Raw genomic sequence first — 26304 nt, 5'->3', positions numbered from 1 at the left:
GTTTGCGGGAAAGTGTATCTGACAATACTGTACTTGTAGAAACGAATAAGTAGTTCAATTTATGCGCTACGTGGGCCGTAATGATCCTCTATTTACGGCAGTAGATGTTTTCGGAACAACACGGTGTCCTTTTACGTGGTAGAAGGGTTAATGGCGGAATGTATTACGCGCTGTAATTCCTAATCGAGAAGAATATTTGTCGGCATACGGCAGGAAACACGAGGAGTAGCTGTGAAAGGTTGGGTGCATTTCCGTGACACGAAGTATCGACGACAATTCGTGTTGGTTTTGAGCTTCATTAACTACTGATCTGGCGAAAATATACTGCAAAAACTAACATAATTTTTTACTTTTGGACTACAAAGTTGAATTTTCTTCGCACTTGAAAGCGAAGACGTCGATCGTATTAGTTTTGGACCTTTGTCCATCGTGAAAAGTTGTATTTCATTTTGCTGTTTCCCTGTCTGTGAAAATGGTAGACGTCGATCCAGACACACTGCTAGAATGGCTGAGTATGGGACAGGGGGACGAAAGAGACATGCAGTTAATTGCGTTGGAACAATTGTGCATGTTACTTCTCATGTCGGACAACATCGACCGGTGTTTTGAGAGGTAAGATAAAGTTAGCTTTTTCAGTGGGTGATAACGAAAACTAGAACTGCAAAATTTGTCTCGTAATCTATAGAAACTCTTCCTTACTATTTCTTCGTCATCTATTGTAGTTAAGCTAATTGTTAAGTCAGATCAGTGGGAAAACTACGGCGTGCTTTTTGTAGAAGTAAAAGAATGAGTTTTCATATAAATGGCTAATTCGCAAAATTGACGATGGATAAAACAAGTCAAGTATGTCCTCACGTTTCGGTGATTTTATCGTTGGATTAACTTCAGTTCTCCGTCAGAATTCGTCTCACGTATGCCTGTAATAGCTTTTATTTTGATCAATAAGGGTTTCAGGTAATTTATTTTCCAACGATACCTAATTATTTGACGTTTGGTCCACAATAAAACGATCATCATGGAGGCTGTATTGGTACATTGTGTCGAAAGAGGCGATGATCTCAATTGAAGGCCAAGGCCTTTCACGTGATAAAAAATGAAAAAAGTGGACAACGTTCATATGCTTTATTAAACAGCAATTATGAAAATGTACTTATACGGAATTTTCCTTTTAAAATTCCTATATTGGCAATACATTGTAACTATTAGTATATTTTTCTCATTGAAGAATGCTGAAAAGCCAATGTACTATTGTCTATTTTGCTTATGTTGGCGTTGGTAAAAAAATCAGACTTCGATCTCAGATATATTCCACAAGGTTACATGTGAACAAGGCCTTCCTCCTTCCATAACACTTGACCCAACTAGAAAAATTCAGCCTCACATGTCTTTTACACTACTTCCACCTGTATACTGTGAATGTAAAATTTTTGACAAAATTATGTAAGGGAGGACATGGATTTCAGGAATGGGACAGCTTATGCATGTAAAGGACTACCTTTTGCGGTCTGGTTTTTATGAGCCCACAGCCCATAGTATTCAGGTAGTTGAAAGAAAAAAGTTTTGTTTACAGATATCAAAATATTTGTTGCACAGAGAAAGAAGAATTACTGAAAATTAATTGGCTAATATGTATGACCTTCAGTGTAATAAAGTTATTCTCTACTGAAAGATTTTTTTAAAAATTCAGTGAATTGTCATGAATTTTTAGAGTTTGCTATAATTTTGGAAGTGATGAAAGATAGAAATAAACATTTTCATTTCTTACTGATATTTTGCCAGCTTTGACAGGAAGTCATTAAAGTAGCTCCCAGCAGAAATTTGAAATAAGTCATACTGCCAAAATGTGCTCTTGTAAATCTGCCAATCTGTAAAAAAAAACCAAACAAAATCATCCCAACCTGCTGCACTGGACCTCAGATGTGAAACATGGTGGTGTCACTTTGGTGTGTTTTTTGGAAAAACACCTAACTCTTGCAGTACTAACTGCTATCCAGCTAAGGGTGTAGATGGGTCACAGGAAAACTGACTAAATGCTGTTGGGGTTATCTGGGATGAGCTGGCTTCTCGCTAAGGAAATAGTGTCGATACTTTCTGTTACTTTATGCCACAGAAAGGAGGATAAGGTTTGGCACTTCCTTTCATTTGGTTGAAATGTGGACTTTACCTTTCTGTAGTCCAAGATCTGTCAATTTTGATCTCTTAGTTTATAGATGCTTGTGTGGTATTCTAACTCAGAGTGATTCACTTTTTCCTTTGAAGTTGTCCACCACGAACATTTCTACCAGCTTTGTGTCGTATCTTCTTGGATGAGTGTGCACCAGAAAATGTACTGGAAGTAACTGCAAGAGCTATCACCTACTACCTTGATGTGTCCGCAGAATGTACCCGACGGATTGTTGCCGTGGAGGGAGCAATTAAGGCCCTTTGTAGTCGACTTGTGGTGGTTGATTTATCATCAAGGACTAGCAAAGATCTAGGAGAACAGTGTGTTAAAGTAAGTGAGAAGAGGAAATGGTATTGCTTTGCTTAAAATCTGTTACTGCTCTACATTCATATTAACTTTTGCAAAAACTACAGCTATGATTGTGCTACTTTGTGGAAATAAAGGGTTTTTAGTTCATTATGTATACACTAAGGAACACTATATCTTATGGCATTTTTTAAATTGAAATAAATGGATAAAAAAAAAACGTCTTTGTTACCCATGTAAATGGGTATTGCTTTGTTTTGTCCAGACACATTACTTTTTTAAAGAGATCAGGGAGGTATTCTATACTAGTGTTAGAAGTTCTGAACTCTCATCAAGTGTTATGATATATTTTACTAAGATTAGTTTATTGATATTTTAAGGTTAGGTCAGAATGCAAAAAGGTTACAAGGTGGTGTGAAAGGCCTTTGCAACAAATTGCTTCAAGTGTATTGATTCCATTATTTTTACTAAAGATGTAATGTAACAAAATTTGTTGTTCCTCTCTTAAGGTTCTGGAACTGATATGTACTCGAGAGGCCGGAGCTGTGTTTGAGGCAGGGGGTCTTCAGTGTTCATTGACATTTATTGGGGAGTTTGGGAGTTCTGTGCACAAGGACACACTACATTCAGCCATGAATGTAGTGTCCAGGTTATGCGGACGAATGGAACCACAGGATTCTAACTTGGAAACTTGTGTCAAGTCTCTGTCAACTTTACTGAAACACGAAGACCCATATGTAAGTAATGATTGTTCAGACAGATTCATACAGTTGTGCTATTTAACCTTTTCACTTTCATTAGAGACATCAGCAGACAGGAAGGGGAATCAGTGTCGAGATATTTGAGGTGAAAGGGTTTTTGAATGGCAGTTAGTTAATAAATGACAGTTAGCTGATAAATGGGTTTGGTGTCATGGACAGGTCCATGGATATTTGTACCGTGGCTGAGCTCTGGATTTAAGAGGTTTTTTGGTTTATTTTTATATTCCTGGAGGAAGAGAGGCATTGCAAGAATTACTGTCAATATGTTACTGTGAACACAACACCATGAACCAGCCAGGGCTTTAACCCAGATTTTTTTTGTCAAGAGTGCAATACACAAACAACATGTATTAGGCTTTCATTTCCCCCACACGTCCCCAAATAAGAGCTTCATCTTTTGCTGATGCCTTAGGTTTCTGATGGTGCTCTCCGATGCTTTGCTTCCCTTGCTGATCGGTTTACACGCCGTGGTGTTGATCCAGCTCCATTAGCTGAACATGGATTGAGCAATGAGTTGTTAGACAGGCTGGCAAGTGCTGCAGTTGCTGCTGGTGACAAGACAGGAGGCAGCGGAGCCACTCCGGACTCCAAGAGTAACAGTACATCAGTTTCTACTATTGTCAGTTTGTTATCAACACTTTGCCGGGGATCACCAAGTGTTACTCATGTAAGTATTTCATTCCTGTTACAATATTTTTAATAGGGGTGCAACAATTTGTAAGGGATGAAATCCTTTTAAGTTCATCAGTAGTGAGCTGTGAATTCCAGATTTCAAAACAAGTCTGAGTATTTTTATTGGAAATGTTTCTGTAATGTGTACAGAAAAATGCATGTTCACGTACAAGTTATTGAAGTGACAAATGTGTATTCTATAGTATTCAGTTCTGAAATAAGTACAACTTCTGCCAAGACTCCATTATCCTCCTTCTAATGATAACCATTTAAATTTTTACTACTGCAAAATCCTGATATCTTACTGAATTGCTTAGCATTTACTTGCAGTGTAAAGCTTAGTCTCTAGTGTATTTTCTTGATTTTTAATTGGGAAAAATTTTCTTAATTAAAATAATGTGTGAAGAAATACATTTAGAATAAGGTATAGAAAGTGAAATTCTGCAAATAATTTTCTTTCCAGGATTTGTTAAGAGCTGGGCTGCCGGATGCTATTCAAAAAGCCCTACAAGGTGATGAGAGATGTGTTCTGGACACCATGCGACTAGTAGATCTCTTGCTGGTTCTGTTGTTTGAAGGACGACGTGCATTGCCCAAGTCCTGTGTTAGTATTCCCAAGGGAGGGATTGCCAGTCTAAGAAGGTTTGACAGGTCACATGAGAATTCACACAGACAGCTAATTGATTGCATCCGCAGCAAGGACACAGATGCAGTCATAGATGCTATTGAAAATGGTAAGAGGACCTTAGTTTGTAATATTTTGTGAAACTTCTCTTTGTAGAATGTCTCATGAAGCCTATAGCTGAAATCTGAAGCCTGGAAAATCAAAGCTAGTCTGCTTTTTTGGTAAAAGAACCATGTTTAAAATTTTCATTCATTTACAGGTGTGGAATTTATAGTTTGTGCATAAGTTTCATTGTGCTTCTAAGTGTTATATGTTACACAGAAAATTGTTTGTTTGAGACTGACTGTCCTTCACATGTTTTAGGAAGCAATTATTTTCTCCAAGTTTTAATGCAATTCAAAAATGCTTGTAATGCTTTAACTTTCAGAAGTGATTACAAGTAAATTCCCCCTGACACTATAAATTTTTGACACTATTGATTATGTACAAGTGGTCCCATGTGGAGCTTTTATGCTGATGATGAACGAAATACTGCCAGAAGTTAATGCACATTTTAGCATTTTCTTTGAAGTAAATTATTTTTTCTTTGTACTTTTGTTTTTGACTCTAGATTATAAAGTCAGATCAGTTTATAAATTTGTACTCTACTGGGATTTATATATGAGGTTGTATATTTCAAACTGCAGGTGGATTTGAGGTGAATTTTATGGATGATGTCGGGCAGACACTTCTCAACTGGGCCTCGGCATTTGGAACATTGGAGATGGTAGGTTACTTGCACCTTTACAGGTTTGAGAATGTTTGTCTGGTTAATTAAGTAAGCACTGGTTGTTCATGCATTGTTTTTCAGTCCTCAGTGAGAAGCAGAACCTTTCATATTCCCTCTAACTACCAGGATCAGAAATTAAAAAATGTGTTTTATCAAAATACATGGCCCTTTCTGGAAACAAGACTTAAATGTTAGTTAACCAATTAGGCTCAATTTCTGCTGCTCTCTCGAGTCCAGTCTTTTTCATTCCTCCCCAAGAAGAAGTAGGTTGGGGGAGGAGTGTGGGCTCAGGTTCCCAAATAGCAGCTGGTAATCTAGCCTACTAACCAGTAAGTCCTATCAGACTTCTATGTGCATTCTGCAATCATCGTGTGCTTTGTGCAAACTTGGTAACTCCCACTAAGACAATATAATTTGAATATATCAACAAAGTTGAAATGGTAAATTGGCCACCGTTACAGTTATAAAAGCTGATGTTTCGAGCCTTAGCCCTTCGTCTAAGCGAAAGACGAAGGGCTAACACTCAAAACGTCAGCTTTTATAAGCATAATGGTGGCCAATTTACCATTTCAACTTTGTTGATATATTCAAATTATTTCGTTACCCCCACCGACGCAGTGCCAAACAGTTTCTTTAGAAACTATGAACCTTTTCCCACTAAGACACCTTACCAGGATTACTTACAGGGCTGTCAATCAAACAACAAACATATGAAATACATATATATGAACTGCGGTTATGAAACGTATATGTGCACGATCCTTCGCAGTAAAGCACTATTTAAGCAATAATGAAAATCAGACCTGAAAAAAAATTTTTTCAGGTCTGATTTTCACTATTGCTTAAATAGTGCTTTACTGCGAAGGATCGTGCACATGTACATTTCATAACCGCAGTTCATATATATGTATTTCATATGTTTGTTGTTTGATTTATCATCTACGGGTTTATGTCGAATTAATTTGATGGCCTGCTCCCAGTTGGCTTGTTAGCTCAATTGGTAGAGCACTGCACTAGTATCGCAGAGGTCAGTGATTCGAATCCGGTACAGGCCTGAATTTTTTTCAGGTCTGTTTTTCACTATTGCTTAAATAGTGCTTTACTGCGAAGGATCGTGCACATATAGGGCTGTCAATGTTATCCACATTGTTATTTAGGTCGAATATCTTTGTGAGCGAGGAGCTGATGTCAATAGAGGTCAGAGGTCATCATCTCTACATTATGCTGCTTGCTTTGGTAGACCTGCTGTTGCAAAGGTGATCTACAGTGTACATGTACTGTTCACTTATTGATACTAGTAGGCCAAATCTCTGGTGCATAGTGTGACTGGTACTGTTTCTTCACAATGAAGTAAAACAACCTTTTACATAAAACTCTGTTATTATGTACAAAGAGAAAGTTTGCTTTAACTCAGAGATTGGTAAGGGAAAGTTAAAATTGATGCACGCCAGCAATATCATAAAACAATGAGCAAATGTTTCTGTGGGCATGACAAGAAACTGCAGGCAGACTCACTGACTGTCTATCAAATTGGAAAGCATGTCACATTGTTAGAATATTTGTAATTACTAGGAGACACTTAAGCCTTTCCAGCTGGTCTTTACTTTCAATTCCAGGTGCACTCTATATTTAAGTAACCTTGTCTGAAGTAACTTTGCTTGTCGTTTCATTTTTTAAGACTCTGCTCAGGCATGGTGCCAATCCTGATCTGAGAGATGAAGATGGTAAAACTCCAATGGACAAAGCGAGAGAACGAAATGATGAAGGCCATAGGGAAGTTGTACATATTCTACAATCACCAGGTATTGTTATTGCTGCTTTAAAATTTGGGGTCCCCTCCTCCAAAACATTCTTTTCCTTCATTGCCATTGTTGTGGTTGGGTGCATCAAGTAATTTCCTCAACAAATTCTGCGAGCTCCCTTACGCTAAGAACTTGAATCGTGAAACTCAATTTGTGATTCTCAGAAATCAGAATGTGAAAATTAACCCTCAGTCTCAGAAATCAAGTCTTACAACTTGAGTGCATTAGTTTGATTCTTGATTTTTGACACTTTCAAGAAATTGGGATTGAGTGTTGAGTCAATAATGTCAATGTAGCCTACAGTATTTCCCTGTTAGGTCACAGGCAGCCCAAGCTCACTACTAGAAAAGCAGACGTGACTCTTACAGCGTTGCACAATGTTTTTTATTTATAAAGTTTTGTATCGGATGTTATCGTTTTGCCTTAAAAGAGAGAAAAAAATGTCTTGTTTTGAAAAAAAATGGACTTATCTTATTGCCTTGTTGTTTTCTTTGTTGATTACCAGCGTCTCAAACCATTTTGAAGCGTTTTCGGCGAGTTAGCGCTATTTTGGTGTTCAACTGCTAAAAAAAAGACAAAAGAGAAAGTATTTTTTTTAGCAGTTGAACACCAAAATAGCGCTATCTCGTCGAAAACGCTTCAAAATGGTCTGAGACGCTGGTAATCAACAAAGAAAACAACAAGGCAATAACGTAAGTTCATTTTATTTCAAAAAAAGACATTTTTTTCTCTCTTTTAAGGCAAACCGATAACATCCGATACAAACCCTTATAAATATAAAACATTGCGCAACTGTAAGAGTCACGTCTGCTTTTCCAGTAGTGAGCTTGGGCTGCCTGTAGTTAGGTAACCTTATGTAAGTAAACTTGCAAAGTATGAGGCTTTTGTTACAGCTTTTCTTAGCCCTTTCACTCCCAGGATCTCACGGTAATTTCCCTTACTGTCTGCCATACAATTCTTATGCTGTTAGTTCTGAGAATTTTAGCAGTGGATCAAGTTATAATCCCCTTATTGATATACATATATATCTTATTAGACGTTTTGTTGTGTAGTATCGTTGACTATTTATACGAGTTGTGCCGTATTTTGACGAGCCTGCAGGGCGAGGCAAAATACAAATAACGAGTAAAAATACTGAGTAATACGACACACCAAAACGTTTAATAAGTTATTTATTGTCCAACACGTCAAATTTCTATTCAGTGAGAGCGAATTTCGCGGATATTTATTTGCGAGGAATGCGTGACAGAAGTATGCGAAGCGGAGCGGAATTGGCGTGTTGTCGTGTTGCTGTTTTTATTTTCTTCAAAAAGCGATGAAATTTCATTGTCGTCTAACTGCTTTTCTTCGTTCAATTTATCTAATAAACTTGGATCAATAATCGCCAGCCATTCCGACTCTTTGTTGTCAGAAAAATAATTTAAACTGTCCGTCATTTTTTTTTATTTTTTTGTAACTTCAATCCAATTCGTCGCTTGCGCGATGCGAGAAAACCTGTCCAACCTGTTCTTTGGAGTACAAATAGAGCGTGACATTTGTTCTCATCTTGGGCGTTTTTTGTACTCTACGGAGTGTAGTTGGATAGTAATTTCCTTTATTGTCATTACCTTTCTGCTTGATATTTTAAGGAGAAATTCTGTCTAAGTTACTCATGGGAATTAAAGGGTCAAGAGGCCTGCTTTTCACCGAAGGTTTTATTTCATAGGTGAATGGATGGTTCCTGTGGGAAGTAGTTCAACTTCTACCCCTGCACCTGAACAGCCAACAGCTAGTCAAGAACCTGCCACTACTGAGGAAGAAGAAAAGAAAGAAGAACCAGAAGAAGTGAAAGGAGATCCAGAAATGGCGCCAGTCTACCTTAAAAACCTACTGCCGTTGTTTGCTAAGAACTACAAGGAGACAATGATGCCCAGTATTAGAAAGGCAACTTTAGCTTTGATGCGTAAAATGATCCATTATGCATCACAAGCTCAGCTGGAAGAGCTGTCACAAAATTCAGCATTTGCCTCGGTTATTGTGGAAGTATTGTCAGTGGTCTTGGATCATGAGGTAAGGATAACCCTGCACTCTATCTGTTATTTCATATTTACGAACATGTAATGAAAGTACTTGCTTGTTATGTGCTTCTTTTATTGGTTCTAGTCTTAATTTTCCTCGGCTAATATAAATAATGAGTCTTAAAGATCGCACGAGTTGATGCACGTGCACCAAACTCTTATAAGCTACTCTTATGAAGGAAAAATGCGTATTGTACAACAATAAATACTCTTCCCTCTTTTACACGAAACTCTGCTTGTAAAATTTTACACGCACCATGAAGAATTTTCGTATAATTTTTTAAATGCATTTTTTTGTACTCGCGCGTCAAACTTACGCGTGACGCGCGCGTAATTTCCGCGCAATATGGCGTAATAGAGCGGATGTACACGCAAGAAACGCGCGTGTAAGCTGCTATTATTGCGGCCGAAACTGTAAGAATGGTTGTGTGCATCAAAGACGCTGATTGAATCATAAGGCGAACATCAAGTAATCATCGAATCTGATGTATTTATTATCAAGTAGTGTGATTTACCGTGTTTTCAGCAACAGTTTAAGGGATGGAAAGACAAAGTAGTTACCTTAAAAGTGGAAATATTTAACTGGTGGAAATATCTTACTTGTGCAGCATTGCACATAAACTGAAAATGATGCTTTGCAGCGGTTTGTTGATTATACAAATGATTTATCAAGTCACAGGCGAAAAGACTTCTTGATAAAAACATTATAAAATGCCAAAATAATTCACTGTTTTTGATGTTACCTCCACAGGATGACGATGACGGCCATCTAACAGGTCTGCAGATCATTGAAGATTTGTTAGAGAAGTGCCAGGAAACGTACACAAGTCACTTGGCTCGTCTCGGTGTTATCAGCCATGTTGCCGAGCTGGCAGGACCAATACAGGAGGTGGAAATAGTGCAAGAGGAACCAGCAGTGAAAGAAAATGAAGAGGAGACCGAAAAAAAGGTATACTGAAGTTATGAGTGGAGGCGTATAGGCCTTCGGATCAGTGCGCTAGACTCTGAATCGAGAGGATCTGGAATCGAGCCGTGGTCGTGTCACTCCGTGGTATTCTGGGAAATACAATTTCTTCTCATAATGTATCATATGATGCAATTTCCAAACTTTTCATAAATTCTTGCCCATCAAATATACTCAGATAGTTCTGATAGAGGTGAAATGTCATTTTAGGCTGAAGATACCGTTCAAGAAGATGCTAGCGACATTGAGCAAGGCAAGCCCTATCATTGGCACGATTGGTGTATTGTGCGTAGCCGCGATTGTCTCTATCTTTGGAATGAGTCCTGTGCGTTGGAGCTCTCTAATGGTAGTAACGGCTGGTTCAGATTTATTTTAGATGGAAAACTTGCAACGATGTATTCAAGCGGAAGTCCCGAAGGAGGGTCGGACTCGTCTGGTAAGGGTTCTATTGGCGGATTCATGCTGACGTCATTGTTTACAATTTTGCTCATTTGCATACGGCTTTGCGTAAAGGAGGAAGCATGTTAGATACAAATTGACTTCAGGCAGCTAAAGAGCAAGAAAACCTTAGTACATGGTGAAATTTTTAGCTCTTTGGGTGTAATATTCAAGGAGAAATAGTCCATCAAAAGCTGCAAAATTTCTGGGCGGCAAAAGCGCTAATGAGCTCATACATACTATGTAAAATTTTGAGTTTTCAAACCTGTGTTGCGCAAAAAGTATTCAATGCATTAGGCTCGTATTCAGTGGCCGAGTTAATCGTACTTTGACCTTTCGATATTCAGAACTGATTTATTTTTAGCTCCATCAGAAACTGAATTGCTAATGCTAATGAGGCAAATATTGTAAACAAGGATTCCCCTTTATCACCCCTCATTTAGATTACTACAAGTAGCAGTCCATCCTTTTTGGCGAAGTCTGCCGCGTGAGTCAAAGTGCAGCGAAATCCGCAAAAACATTTATGCTTCAAGTCCAGCCGTCTTTCCCTATCCTAACTTATGTGGCAAAAGTTTAAGCTGTTCTTTCAAGAGTGTATTTTTATATGTATCGTTGCTAGGTGCCAGTTCTCGAGGTGTAAAAAATTGTTTGTTTTTGTAGAGAGTAGAGGAGAATTCCTTGAAAAGCTTCAGAGAGCCCGAGGCCAGGTGAAGCTTGGAACACCAAGCCAGCCACTCCTGTCTTCACCGGGTTCCACTCGACTCTCTGTGGGTAACTGGTCGTTGACTTGCACGAAAGACAAAGAAGTTTCTGTACACAATGCCGATGGACAACAGGCAACCATACTCCGTGAAGATCTTGCTGGCTTTGTTTTTGAGTCAAACAGAGGCACAAAGCACACTTTCAATGCTGAGACATCCCTGGGGCCAGAGTTCGCTGCTGGTTGGATGGGAAAGAGAGGAAAGCGGTTTGTGTCGAAGGTTGAGGCCCAGAAGCTGAAGATCAGAAATTTAGCTGCTGAGATCCAAGAGAAGTACCTCCTGGCTGCGCAGGCTGCGCCCCGCGAAGTTGTGGCCAAGTTACAGGAAATTGTCTCGCAGTTGCATTCAGCTTATTTATCGCAAGAAAATCTTACCAAGGTAGGCGTAGTAAGTTTTGGCTGATACACCTGAATGCAAATAAATTGATTATTTTCAAGTGTCTGTGAGCCAAATGAAGTATTATTTTTGTTCTCACTCGATTCTGCATTTAGTTTTACCCTTAAACTCCCAGAAGTGATTACCATGTAACTTGTAATGCCCATGCATGCAGTATTCAGAAAACAGGTAACGAGAAAACTCAATGTTATCAGGTAGAAGTTGTTATCTTGATCTAACTCTAAATTATCGCAACTAAGTAACAAGGAAATGTTTAGCAGTTGGTGGAGAGAGTTAACAAATTTGATCGTAGGAGTTAAATGGTTAGGAGAAAATGCGCCATGTCAATTGTTGCGCTTCCATTTCAAATGCAAGTCCGATATTTTTTAACAACAATTTTATTGCCTGATTGTAAACTAGATGAGACAGATATCTGTCTTACGAGCATCCCAAGAAGGATTCGTCGAAGCGCTCCCGAGTGCTTCACGCTACAGAAATCTCAATAGTCATGTTATGCAAGTTAGTTTCGTACGTTTATGAGAACTGAGTCTTTATTCTTTAACTTTTTGTCAATAGGGAGGGGACGGGAAAGAATCTTGGAGAGTAGAAATGTTTACTGCGCTGAAAGGCCTTCTGCAAGTGCTACAGGATGACGCCACTGTTTCATCGTATGAGCTACAATCAACGGGACTGGTCACGGCCCTTTTACGCTGTCTTCACCAGGTGGGATACATCGTACGCTATCAATACTTATTCAGTTTTCGTATGTAGAGCAATTTTCAGATAAGTCTCGAAATTAATCCGGAGCACTTTGTTTTCGCTTTACCTCGCGCTCTGTGATTGGTCCAGAAAATTCGCGCCATTCTCCAAGTCATTGAGACGCGATACAAATACTAGTCTTGGCTTGGCCACGCGCGTTTTCCCGCGCTGTTTTAACTGTGAGTTCTGATTGGCTAATGATGATATTATCCTTTGTTATGACTGGCTGTATTGAATGCATTGGTGTCGGTCTTTCGTCAGTAAATTGAAAACTGCTCAAACAGAATTTTGATATGCCGTGGCATAGTTTTATGGCGCTATATCTTGAGTCATTTCTAGTGATGTACCCTAAATGCGAGGAACACCACAAAAGATGGAAAACATCGAAATAGCAGTAATGAATCAAAAAGGAACCAGAATGGAACATAGAGGGTTAATGAGAATTAAAAACGGGCAATTGAAGAATTTAGTTTACATCTCTTCAAGTAGTAATTTACCAAACGTACATTAACTCAGTGCTGATTGTGGTTCAAGTATCTGTGTGACCTACGCAAGTCAAAAAGACCGTTTGGGACCGGATTAAGGTGTTGCTTCTTTATGACTTTGCCCTCATTCCTCGTTTGTGAGGGAAATCTGCTTGTCCAGGACAGTTACAATTCATTTGTATCTCTGAACAATTATTCAATTATTATTCGTCTCGCAGAGTGGTAAAGCTATACCCTCCGACAACGAAAATGCCAACAACCGGGCAGCGGAATGCATCGCTGAGAGAATTGAAGTGTTCAAGTCGGCTTTTGGAGAAACAGAAGAGCAATTGAACGAAGAAAAGTACGTGGTAGATTAGTGGTTAAGCTTTAGATTTCCCTATGAAACAGTTAGAATACAAATTATTTGAATTTGCCTTACCATTTTTTTTTTTGGTGACATTTTTTTGCAGAACTGATGAAGTGTCATCGGCAACGATCCTTGTAAAGAAGCTAGTCGCTGTCTTAGAGTCTACAGAGAAGCTGCCTCTTTTGACTTACGAATGCCCGGGATCTGGTCTTCAGGTTTGTCTAAGTTATAGATATAAATTGTAAGAGACGTGCGCGACAACTTAACGTACCAAGAAGTAGAGAGAGTTTAAGCCACAGATCGCGGTAGGAAGAAGCACTTCCGCCGACATTGTATCTCAAACTATGTTTGCTAGACGACAGGAGGTTAGGGAATACAGAACTCTGTCGTGATTATAATTGGATCGTCACCTTGCCAGAAATACATTGGAAGATAACATAGGAATCAGGTACTTTCAAAGTTTTGGCTTAAATACCTTCGCTCATTACTTAATTTGCTTGTTATTTTGTTTTGTTTTGTTTTTTTTCCTCAGGTGCTCGCAAGGCGTTTGAGGTTCCAGTTAGAACGAGCGACGGGAGAGAGTTCTCTGATTGATAGAACAGGAAGAACTTTAAAGATGGAACCTCTTACGACTGTGGGAGATTTAGAACGATATCTTTTGAAAATGGTAAGACCAAGCACACTTACGTATTATACTTGTGGCAGCCTCCCCTCCCTCAAATGTAAACGCTGCTTTCACACAACTTCTTTTTCCACTCATTGTGTTTGCTCGACATTTGTATTCTTCCATGTTTTTGTATTCTCTTTTCGATCTCTCGCAGTTTCCCTGCGATATTTAGGTTATTTTGGGTTTTTGTTTTTGACACTTAGTCGAAAATGCCCCTTTTTTTCGTTTCTCAGGTCGCCAAGCAATGGTATGACCACGAGAGAAGTACCTTTAATTATGTGCGCCTCCTCAAAGGAGGAAACAAGATCAGCTTCACTCATATGCAGGATTTTGACGAGAACGGCATCCTGTACTGGCTTGGTACTAACGGAAAATCCACGCCTGACTGGGTCAACCCCGGTTCAGTCGGGATCGTGGCGGTCAGTACTTCAGAGGGGAGAGGGCTGCCTTATGGAAAGGTTGAGGACATCCTGAGTAGGGATGCAGCAGCACTCAACTGTCACACCAACGATGATAAGTATGTCGTGTTGCGAGGAGCTTTTGCTACTTTTGCTGTTGTGATATAAATACCTAGGGATAGAGAAACAAAAGGCTTTTACTATTTGCAGTTGGAAATCTTCGCTTTTGGCCACTCACGTGAAATACGCAACCGTTTCACAGTCTGTGATCTCGGCTCGCAAATTTTTCTGGCAGAATACAAAAAAACTGTCTAGTCTTAGTGCGCATCTGAACCCAAATTTCTCAGTCAGCTGCAGTTTCTGACGTTATGACTATTTGTTTTCTACAGAAATGCTTGGTTTGCCGTTGATCTGGGCGTTTGGTTTATACCAACCTGTTATACACTCAGACATGCGCGTGGGTATGGAAGGTGAGTTTCTTGATCCTCTTTGGTGACGCGTGGTGTTTGGCAGACAGAAAGAAGAATTACGAATGAGATTTGGTACTCTGATGATGACTTACGCTCAGGTTGTCGGAATGTCAGTCACTACTACCGACAACAGTCCTTCCCAGGACTTCTCTTAGCCGAATGATCAGACCACACGTTCAATTGTTACTTCAGAGTTCCAACTACTTATTTGAGAACTTCAAGGATTTAGTTATGAATGATTTCGTAACAAAAAATATTTACATAGCCAATTCGATTCACAGGTCTGCTCTTCGCAACTGGCTTTTCCAAGTAAGCAAGGATGGAAAGACTTGGACAACACTTTATACTCATACAGACGATAACTCGTTGAATGAACCCGGGTATGAAATCTTCTTTGTTCTGCATTTCATGTAAAATGTCTTTTCTTCTACGGTCGTGCGAGTGTGTTATCTCAGACCACGAGCAATAGCTCCTTTTCGACGAAGTCCGTTGTGTAAATTCTAAGAAAAGGGCAAACAACCACAACGACCAATCAGCGAAATGTAAACATCTTACAAAGCCAATGAAAACTGGAAGTAAAAACAGTCTAACTGCCTAAAGCGCGGGAAAAACAGTCTAACTGCCTAGAGCGCGGGAAAAACAGCCTAACTGCCTAAAGCGCGGGAAAAACAGATTAACTGCATAAAGCGCGGGAAAAACAGTCTAACTGCCTAAAGCGCGGGAAAACGCGGGTGACCAAGTCGTGAATGATCAACCAATCAGATGCAAATGTTTTGCATCTGATTGAGTGAGTGGCGCAAGTTTTCTGGACCAATCACAGAGTGAAGCTAAGCAAAACAATCCTGGATTACTTCCGACATAATTGAAAGTTGCTCTAATATCAAGTGTTGGTTGCTGTGGAGAGAGAGGAAAAAACTTTCTAATCAAGGGGGAGTTCCAACGTGTGACTCCAGGTCGTTAGAAATGAACTCAGGCCAGAAGGGGGAAAGCGAATGATCTCACGACCTCACCAGCCATGTTCCCCTGAATAATGATGAAATAATTAATAGTTATGATGTTACCCTTACTCGTTTTCTGTGGATCAAGACAGATTCTGAACATTTTTGGTAAAACTCTTTCAAAACAGGTCAACAGCTTCCTGGCCGCTTGAGCCTCCTTCAGACCAAGAGGGATGGAGACACATTCGTTTGCAACAAGCTGGCAAAAATGCAAGTGGTCAGACGCATTACCTGTCCTTATCGGGATTTGAAGTGTATGGAACAGTAATGGCGGCTGTCGAGGAACCACTTGGTAAGTCGCGGTGGACGAGCTCTTACCCCTTCATTCCTACGAGTCACCAAGACAAAATTTCTCCTCACACTGTGATTTAAATATCAAGCAGACAGGTTTTCTTTTTTAAATAAAATGTACTACCTTTTGTAGGTCCAGAGTTGTCTTCTTCCAAGAGTGGTACAGCTGGTGAGAAACTTGCCAAGTCACTGAAGCCCAGCTGGTCTCTAAGTCCGGGCAAGGCTGCGAGAGAGGTGGAAGCCGCCTTACGCCGTCAGCGCCGCCTCATTCGCTCCCAGATGCTCAAGCATCTGAATGTGGGTAGCAAAGTGGTCCGAGGGGTGGACTGGAAGTGGAAAGACCAGGATGGAAGCCCCCCCGGCGAAGGCCTGGTTACTGGGGAGCTGCAGAACGGTAACGGTGATAAGAGATTTTGTGCTTTATTGGGATAGGGTGGGTGGGGTTAAGAGGAATAGAGGGGAGGATGGGGGAGAGGTTTGATTATAAACAGCCAGTCGGATGAATGCAGAAGTTTCATTGAACCACTTTTGATTAGCGGATGACAGTGGTTAATTAGGCGGCTGCTGGCGCCTTGAGGCGAAACCCAAAACCGAAAACCTGCATGCAGGCCTAAACAGACAGCGGTAGGCCATCGGTACTGGCTTTTAATGAAACATCTGTGTATGCCTAATGAGCTGTTAGATTTAGAAGCTAAAACCTTGTCCGTTTTTTGATAGACCCCTTTAGACTCTTGAATTACGGAATTACGATCAAAATCATGCCTATGATTATTGGCTATTAGGAAGATCAAGCTGCTCATTACGCATGCGAGAAAGTTTATTTCGGATTTTGATTTTGATTTTGCCGGGTAAGAAATGAAAGTGAAACGTTCAAAATGTCAACTTTGGAAATATGTGTGATGTAAACTTTGGGCCAACCTCATAATGTCGTCCCTTTCACTCGTAACATTTGACAGGCGAATCTCCCAGCTAAAGACTTTGTCTTTCTGTCTATGCACATATGTGTCAAAGAGTGTGTTGAAATTCTTGGAGAAATTTCCCAACCAATCTCAGTTATATCACAATTCTCTTTGAGCCCTAAAGGACAGTGTGCGTGTTACGCTTGTAATTGGACAGTGTATGCGTCTTGCCCGCGTAATTGGACAGTATGCGTCACATGCGCGCGCCTTGTTACGCATTTCACTGAGTTAGTGTTTTTTTATATGAAAACGTATAACACGATGCCTAGTTTGTTTTTTAAATGTAGTCATAGGTTTGATTTATTGATAACAGGACTTGGTGTCGTGCAACTCTGTTTGTAATTATACTCGTAATTAACAAATTTGACTCTCACTTCGCTCTCTAATTTTATTGATCATTCATGTTCCAGGATTACTGATGGAATTGGTCTTCACCTTTGCTAATCAATCTTAGGAGTAAAAGGGATAATATTTGTACATTTACGTTCTTTTGAAGTAGGATTAATTCATTTTAGGTTGGGTGGAGGTAGCATGGACTAACGGCACCTCCAACTCCTATCGCATGGGAGCGGATGGAAAGTTCGACTTACGCGTGGTAGAGTCGGGTCCTTCTACAGAAGCTTCAGGAGAGCCCTCGTCCTCAGCCCTAAACGACGAGGGACATTCTGAACAGGGACCCTCGATTGAGGAAGCTCGGGACGAGTCGCTGGAGAAACCTCAAGGGGAAAGTTCCTCGACCTCCCAAAGTGACGAAGTGTCAAGCATGGCCTTAGTTGAAGCTGTTCATGTTGAGGAGATCCCCGATGAAGGTGTTTTTACTTCAGAAGATGTTATTGAAACGTCAGGAAACACAGTAGTAGTGCTGGAGACAACGGAAAGTACTGAGATAGTGCCTGGTGCTGATGAACCCAAAGAGACCGTCGGAGAGGTTCTTGAGGTTACGGAAGAAGAGGGCGTGGTTACTGAGCCTTTGAACTCTGCTGTGGAGACGGTTTCGAGCCCTAAGACCGCGTCTGTTAATATTTCTGTGGCGGAGACTGCGAGGAGGTAAAACGCTTTTTATGTAGAAGGCATGGTAGAGTTCGTAATCGATTTAGTTACTTCTGATTACTTATGGCAGTAGATCCACCAGAGATTTAGAAATTTAGATATTTTCACCGTATTGTATAGAAGGTTAAAAGTGGCAGCGAAAATTTGTTTTCAAGTTCTTCGCTTGTAAGTAATTTTTTGGATGATATGTGCATATTGTTATGCTGGCTTATGATACCACAACCTCAGGTCTACTATATTGAAAGCTTTTGCTAAGTATTTGTTATCAAAAAAGAACTTAACTTCAAGATCTGAGTGAACATGTGGCTATCGATTGATACAAATTTTCTATGATGACAAGTTCCCTGGTTCTCATCACCTTAACCATGATAGTGTACTGATTCTGTGAAGAGAAATTTTATTTAATTTTTTCCCTGATTCTCCTGACCTTTACTCATGATAATGTACTGGTTCTGTAAAGAGAAATTTGATTCAATTTTTTTGTCTGATTCTCATGACCTTTATTCATGATAATGCGCTGATTCTGTAAAAAGAAATTTTTATGCCTAAAGGGTCAACAGCGTCCATTTCCTTACAGATTACTGAGCTCAGCTGTATCCGAGGCCAACTCGGCAGCCAGCAGCCTGTCTCGGGCATCTGACTTGGACATGTACGTGGCTATGAGAGGCTCCGGGCTGTTGACAGGGCTGGAGGATGATTATGATCTTCCTGAACCCGATGATGATGATGATGACGACGATGACGATGATGACGATGACGAGAATGATGAAGAGAATGAAGATGATTATGACGTGAGAAGCTTGATAAGTCCTGTGTGACAGGAGCAACTTTACTACGTTTTTTAGTATTTTTGGAAACAAAAAAAAATATCCCTTTAACCGTGGACTCTTAAGCGTGACTGCAGTCTAATTTCTCTTCACAATAACACCCCTGACTCTCTCCTATTAAGGTCGCGAGAATGAAGGAAATGACTGCCAGCTACAGAAGCTCTTGATTGATATCTAAATTCTCCTTGTCAGCACCTAAGAAATATACAGAGTATAGTAGGGAGAATATGCGTACTGATGTTAGTATAGGTAATCACATGATTTCGAGTGCAATTTGGAATAAATAAGCACGAGTAAATTTTTTCAAAGACTAACAAAATTGCATGAGCCCGTAGGGCGGGTGCAATTTGTGGTCTTTGAAAAAATTTACAAGTGCTTATTTATTCCAAATTGCAGGAGAAAATCATGTGATTATCTATTAATGATATACATGAAAAAATTCTCATAACTACGCAGAAGAAAAGCGCGCGCATCGCGTGCAAAAATAATTTAACCAAACCCTGCAAGTGACATTGACCTTGACATTGACATTGACCAATCATTCTGACCAATCAGAATGTCTGGTTTGTTTCTTTCTTTGTACTGAATTAACTCTCTTCTGCACCGAATTAACTCTCTTCTGCACTGAATTAACTGAAAACTGCATTCATCTTAACCAATCAGAACTGAGAAAATTTTTCATTTATATTATTAGGGTGTAAAGGGTTCAATTGATGGAAAAGTTTAAACAAAAAAAAATTCAATTTTCGCGAGGGAGAAAAACTTCAAAATGGCAACAGTAAAACGGAAATGAACGAGGCTGGTGAACCCTTCCAATCCCAAATCTCATTTCCTTAGTAAATCTTCTTATAGTCTGTCATACAATTTTTGGGATTTTAGTTTGGAGGACTTGATAATGGATCAAAAATAATTCACTGATTGTCATTTTTCGTTATTCTCATTGTCTGTTTGCTATTGTATTGATTTTGTAAGGAGAAAGTCTGTCTGTCTTGGTCACTCATGGGAGGTAAAGGGTTAAAGAAAGGAGGAATTGAACACCAAATGTGGCTCATGACACAATTAAAATTTTTGGCTGAATTTTATCAGCATCTTTGTCTTAGCAGCTCATCTCACGTTTTGCTTGTTGAATAAAACTCGTTGGTGCTTATTTACACAATGTTTATTCTAGTGACATATCTAAACCGACATAAATGATAATATTTAATGGAAGAGCATGTCTGTAAAGTCTGTGTGTTTCTGTTTTGTTCGTCAGGTTGAAGAGGAGCCCGAGTCACGTGGTGGGCGTCGCCGCACGTGGGACGACGAGCACGTGCTCAAGAGACAGTTCTCGGCGCTAGTGCCTGCGTTTGATCCGAGACCAGGACGAACTAACATTGCGCAGACTCAGGATATTGTGATTCCTGCACCAGGTAGTTTTTTCAGGTTGAAAGTTCGAAATGCTAGTTTAAGATGATGATTTATTTCATGTTGTCTTTGTTGGTTCTACACCACAACTTAAACGTAATAGAGTAATTTGAATTGTGTGTCGAAAGTAATCGCCTCATTCCTTCGCCAAATTAAAACTAAAATCAATCGCGACTTGTGCAATGTTGACAACAGATTACAAATAAATTTCAATCAATTTATTCCGTATTTAGAGAGACTTTGCGCCTTGCCTTTTTATAATAGAGCAAAAACATGGAGGGAAATTTAAATGTGTCAATATTTTCCACAGGTTCTCAAGAGAGTTCTTCTTCAGAGATTACATCTCCAACAGTGGAACCTCGCCTTTTCTTGACTCTTAAGGGACCTGCTTCATTGACGGTAAAGGTCTTCATTTTTATTTCATTGCAAAATATTCTTCATATAGTAATTACTAGAGCTTATTCGAGATACTGTGTTATGTTATTAGACATGGCAGTTTTTCGGCTTAAACAGTTACGCTGTTTTAAAACCGTTTTTTATTTAATGGTAGTTTGAGGTAAATGCCACTTTAACTGAAAGCGTTTAACACTAAATATGCGTTAACATGGAAAATTTAGTCCTTTAGCTTTCCATTTGGTCTGTGTCGTAAAACTTTGATAAAACTGTTAATAGCCTCGCTTTTATTAGCTTATATGCGTCAATCATTTGTCAAAGTTATTCCCCCAATGATGAAAAATCTACCAATCACAGCTGTTGAAAACCAACCAAGTACAGCACAGCTTATAACCGTGCGTTGTGCAATAAGGTAATGCGTACCAGTCGTAACCTGGAGAAAGTCCTCAGTATGCAATTGAAACGTCTCGATTTACATCCGACCTAACTACGAGACAAACAATAATACTTGTTTATCATGAGTTTATGGTCGTCTTTCTTGCTTTTCAAGCTGCCTGAGGTGGAGATTCGTCTAGATAACCCCAAGGCCACCATTTTCTCCTGTGTGCAAAAGGTCGCACTGGCCACTGGGATATCTAAAAATGAGCGAATGCGGAGAGTTTGGGAACCAACCTACACGTAAGTTTCATCAGAGAAATATACTTTAGATATTAAAAAGGTAAAAAGTGAGGTACGCCAAGATAACGTCAGTTATACGGTAGAGTTCGTTTTGGTAAGCATGTAACTAAGTGCTTATCACGTTTATCTATGTATTTATTTATTGTTATTTATTTATTTTTTATATCTTTATTTTTGTTTTTGCATCTAGCGTCATCTATCGAGAAGTAAACAGCCCTGACCAAGAAGAAAGCTCAAGAGAAACCAAAGAAGAAACCGAAACTACGGTAGGTTTTAATGAGGATACGCTGTCATTGGACCGCTAGGAAAACATTCAAAGGATATTAAGCACACACTGTTGATCAACTTGAGTAAAGGTGTAAGAGTGAAAGCGATTAACTCAAGCTCTAACTTAAATATCGACTGACTGGCTAACTGATAGGCAGACTGCCAGGCAGACAGGCTTGCTACTGACATATAGACAGACTGACTGACTGACAGGCAGACAGGCTTGCTGACAGACTGACTGACAGGCAGACAGGCTTGCTGACAGACAGACAGATAAACTGACAGGTAGACAGACAGACACAGAGCGACAAACATATTGACTAATAGACAGACTGACTGACAGGCAGACTAACAGACAGACAAACATATTGACTAATAGACAGACGGACTGACTGACAGGCAGACAGGCTTCCTGACAGACTGACAGGTAGACTGACAGACAGAGAGACAGACAGACAAACGTATTGACTAATAGACAGATGGACTGACTGACAGACAGACAGACAAACGTATTGACTAACAGACAGACGTATTGACTAATAGACAGACGGACTGACTGACACTGACTAACAGGCAGACTGACAGACAGACAGGCTTGCTGACAGACTGACAGGCAGACAGGTAGACAGAAAGACAGACAAACATATTGACTAATAGACAGACGGACTGACAGGCTGACTGACTGATTTTCTCTCAGGCCAAACTGATCTGCAACGACTATTTCGTTGATTGAATCATTGACTGAGTCGTGGATCATTCCATTGATTAACCTTTTGATTGATTGATAGGTTCACTGGACGATGTCATATGTGGAGCGCTATCTGGGCACTGATGAACTCCCAAAGTCTGAGGTAATCTCTTTCCTTCAAAGAAATGCTGACGCAGCATTCCTAAGAAAATGGAAGTTAACAGGCGTGCCTAAGAGCATAAGGAAGAACAGGAACTGTTCTCAACTTGTGGCAGCTTACAAGGTATGAAATTTGAAGCCATCCTAGCATCCAGGCAAAAATAAACCAAAAACTAGCTGTGAAATTGTGAACAGTTTGAATGCGTGCAAAGTGATACACTGACATAGCATTCTCCATCTCGCTACAACTTGTATCTGTAACCCTGGTGTGACTGACTTTCTACGTTGCGAATCTGGACTTCCCCCTTGTAGGGGGGGAGGGGGGAAGGGGGATGGTAGGAAAATATCTCCTCATACTTTGCTCTTTTATTTCCTGTTAGGAATTTTGCAACACTGTAGACTCATCCCCACCCAGTTCTCCTCCGTTTGAGGAACCGGAAGTAAAACAAGAGGTAAAACAGGAAGTGAAACGAGACAAAACCTCCACAGACCCTGCCCCTGTTGACGATATTTCCGCTGTTGAAGATATTCTACAGCTTCTGAAAGTCTTATATGGTATATCTACAAGTTCTGCACACGACTTTGGAGAAGATGGTGAGACCAATTATTCCTAATTATAATATCTCTCAGTGCCATGATTAGTCATTTTAGCGGCTGGTTCTCTTTTGCGCCGCCCACTAGAATTTACAGCTTTTTTTTTTCGGTTTTTTTTTTTTTTTTTTTTTTCTTGCTGAAGTTAATTTCTTCATTGCCAGCTATTCTTAACCTGCGTGGGCTTTCTTGAAATTGAACATGACTTGCTTTGCTTACGACATGCGCAGTCGCGTGATTCCGTTCCGTGTGACTGGAAATTGTGTTACAAACTTTTCGCACTCGCTGAAGTGACGCGGATGTCGTTACACACGTCGTGACGTCGCGTGACGATTATGTTCGCAATGTATTGTGGTTAGAAGAAGGAATGAGCACGCCTTCAAGATGGCGTGGTAATGTTGTTGTTATTAAATGTTTTTGTTTGGAAATGAGCCTTTATTCTGTCTCGAATGATTGAGCGAACCGCGAACTACGAGAACAACAACAGATTGTTAAAATTCGAATATTCTACATGGTCCACCGAGTCGGATGAAAACGGATTGCGATCAGAGATCTTCTGGAAACTGAATTGAACAAGATAAGCGTGAGTCCCTTGATGTTTTGATTTGAATCTTTTGTTGGATTAATCGCGTCTATCTTCATGTCTGGAAAGTTGGCAAGGAAACGGAAGATCCGTACGGGCCACAGAGCGTCAACAAGGAAAATTATTTCGTCTGTAGAAGAGATTTTGGAAACCCTTGAAGAACAGGATCAGCCATCGGCCATCAATATTACAAGATTGCGACAGCAGAAACTCCTGCTACAAGAGAAGCTCGGCACAATTCGAAATTTAGATGAAGACATCCTCACAGTTGTCAGCGAAGGTCAAATAGATGAAGAAATTTGTGAAGCGGACGAATTTGTGGAATTTACGCAGTTGGCAATAATGAGGATCGATGAAGCATTGACTCCTAGCCAATCGACCCCTTCGTCTAAACTTGCAATCGCACCGTCACTTGCAGAAACGTCTAAAGGAAAATCTAACTCACCTGGAAATGTCTCGATGACTTCAGAAACACATCCAAGTTCTTCTAATTTACCTGGAGATGATGAAACGATGACTTTGGAAACACATTTAACTCCTCCTGCATCGACCGAGAATGTTTCGATGGCTTCAGAAGTTCATCTAACTTCTACGTCGCATGGAAATGTCGGAAATGTCGTAGCGACTTCGGAAACACCCTTGACTCCTTCCACATCAGGTATTTCTAATACATATAGCTTAGGAACACAAGTAAAATTACCTAAACTAGACCTGAGAAAGTTTGATGGAGACATAAGCAAGTGGCCCTCGTTCTGGGATGCATTTGAATCTTCTGTGCACAACAATACCAAACTAGCTCCCATAGATAAACTCAATTACCTGAACTCTCTTCTCGTAAAGTCAGCTTGTGAAGCCATTTCTGGATTGTCCCTTACTGCTGCAAATTATGATGAGGCCGTTGCCATCTTGAAGAGAAGGTTTGGGAACAAACAGTTGATAATCAATAGGCACATGGAGACTCTGTTAAACATAAACTCAGTCAAATCAGGCCTTAACATCCAAGCACTACGTCAGCTGCATGATCTAATTGAGTCTCAAGTTAGAAGTCTTAAGTCATTAGGTGTATCCTCAAGTTCATATGGAAGCCTCCTGTCCTCTGTTGTTATGAGTAAGTTACCTCAAGATTTGCGATTGATCATCACCCGAGAAGTGAAGGATGAGTGGGATCTTGATCGCATTCTGGATGTCTTCAGAAGTGAACTTGAAGCTAGAGAACGAGCTAATGGGAACAATGTTAGCCCAACTGACCAATCCTCAACCAAACCTCCTTACAACAGAGGTCGCAAGGGAGTGCCATTGTCAACAGATGCAGCGTTATTTGCCACCGGGTCCAAGCCAACCTGCACATACTGCCGAAAGGATCATGCATCTAATGCCTGTAAGAATGTGACAAGCATTGCAGCGAGGAAAGAGATTTTGAAAAGAGCAGGACGATGTTTTGTTTGTCTAAAAAGGAATCACATAAGTAAGGATTGCAGTTCAAGAATGAAGTGCCTCAAATGCGGACGTCGACACCACATCAGTATTTGTACGAGCGACACTAACAATGAAGCCATGTCTCTACACACTCCAACTGTTGAGGGATCAGCTTCCTCACCTCAGAGCCAAACATCATGCAGCCCTCCAGGAGAATCTAGTGGGAGGCCCACAGTTCTGTATGTCAATGCATCAACACCCATCCTGCTTCAGACTGCCAAGGTAGCAATTTACAGACCTGGTCAACCCAATGAGAAGTTTCTAGCCCGACTAATTTTAGACAGTGGCAGCCAGAGATCCTATGTGACCACCAGAGTAAAAGACAAGCTAAGACTACCAAGTGAGAGAACGCAGACTATTTCTGTGAAAACATTTGGATCAACTGAAGAGAACATTCAAAGTGTGGATGTTGTTAACCTGTGTGTCAGTACTAAGCATGGAGAAGATATGCAACTGTCAGCATTTGTTGTACCACTTATCTGCGATTCTCTACAGAGCCAATCCATTGTACATGCCAGTGTTACTCATGCACACTTAAGGGGACTCAAACTTGCTGACTACTCCACAGGTGAAGATGACATAATGGTAGACATATTAGTTGGATCAGACCAGTATTGGCAATTAGTCTCTGGGAAGGTGCTACGGGGGGAGGATGGTCCCACTGCAATTCAGACAAGACTTGGGTGGGTCCTCTCAGGACCAACAAATGGAGCAATGCAAAATGACCAACAGCAGAACAACTTTGTGACAACACATGTTCTGAAGACGGCCACAAAACCTATTACAAATGAGAGCCTTGATGGAACCCTGCAGAGGTTCTGGGACCTAGAGTCATTGGGTGTCAGACCAAGATCTGTGTATGAAGAATTTGAAGAGAGGATAACCTTTGAGAATGATCGATACGTAGTGCATTTGCCATGGAAGCTGCCACACCCAATTCTTCCTGATAACTACGAACTGAGCATAAAGCGGTTGAGTAACCTACTCAAACGTCTGAACCAAGATCCTGAAGTCTTGATGGAGTATGATTCAGTAATAAAGGAGCAGCTGAAAAATGGCATAGTTGAAGTTGTAGAGAGGCCAGGTGATGGTGGAGTTGGGAAGACTCATTACCTTCC

General features: G+C 40.3%; 1 protein-coding gene across 3 annotated transcripts in view; it reads left to right on the top strand.

The window, feature by feature from the left end:
* The first annotated feature begins 1 nt into the window (after position 1).
* Positions 2-26304, top strand: part of LOC111340670 (E3 ubiquitin-protein ligase HECTD1) — a 36396-nt gene continuing 10093 nt past the window's right edge. The window contains exons 1-29 of one of the 3 annotated variants that reach the window (XM_022947551.2): positions 2-612; positions 2260-2494; positions 2980-3207; positions 3644-3898; positions 4367-4637; positions 5215-5294; positions 6455-6553; positions 6976-7099; positions 8805-9148; positions 9908-10105; positions 10331-10556; positions 11219-11697; positions 12271-12417; positions 13157-13281; positions 13391-13502; positions 13820-13954; positions 14188-14471; positions 14742-14822; positions 15104-15202; positions 15949-16112; positions 16245-16511; positions 17586-18117; positions 18698-18911; positions 20200-20356; positions 20662-20750; positions 21295-21422; positions 21613-21688; positions 22478-22660; positions 22917-23130. In XM_022947551.2, the coding sequence (XP_022803286.2) occupies positions 473-612; positions 2260-2494; positions 2980-3207; positions 3644-3898; positions 4367-4637; positions 5215-5294; positions 6455-6553; positions 6976-7099; positions 8805-9148; positions 9908-10105; positions 10331-10556; positions 11219-11697; positions 12271-12417; positions 13157-13281; positions 13391-13502; positions 13820-13954; positions 14188-14471; positions 14742-14822; positions 15104-15202; positions 15949-16112; positions 16245-16511; positions 17586-18117; positions 18698-18911; positions 20200-20356; positions 20662-20750; positions 21295-21422; positions 21613-21688; positions 22478-22660; positions 22917-23130 (5686 nt within the window). In that variant the 5' untranslated portion in view covers positions 2-472. Of the gene's footprint in view, positions 613-2259; positions 2495-2979; positions 3208-3643; positions 3899-4366; positions 4638-5211; positions 5295-6454; positions 6554-6975; positions 7100-8804; positions 9149-9907; positions 10106-10330; positions 10557-11218; positions 11698-12270; positions 12418-13156; positions 13282-13390; positions 13503-13819; positions 13955-14187; positions 14472-14741; positions 14823-15103; positions 15203-15948; positions 16113-16244; positions 16512-17585; positions 18118-18697; positions 18912-20199; positions 20357-20661; positions 20751-21294; positions 21423-21612; positions 21689-22477; positions 22661-22916; positions 23131-26304 lie in introns of all 3 variants that reach the window. The other 2 variants (XM_088763188.1, XM_088763187.1) reach the window with 2 other exon arrangements.

The sequence above is a fragment of the Stylophora pistillata genome, chromosome 6, assembly GCF_964205215.1.
Source record: "Stylophora pistillata chromosome 6, jaStyPist1.2, whole genome shotgun sequence".
NCBI classification, from domain to species: Eukaryota; Metazoa; Cnidaria; class Anthozoa; order Scleractinia; family Pocilloporidae; genus Stylophora; species Stylophora pistillata.
This window is presented reverse-complemented; position numbering and strand designations above follow the sequence as displayed.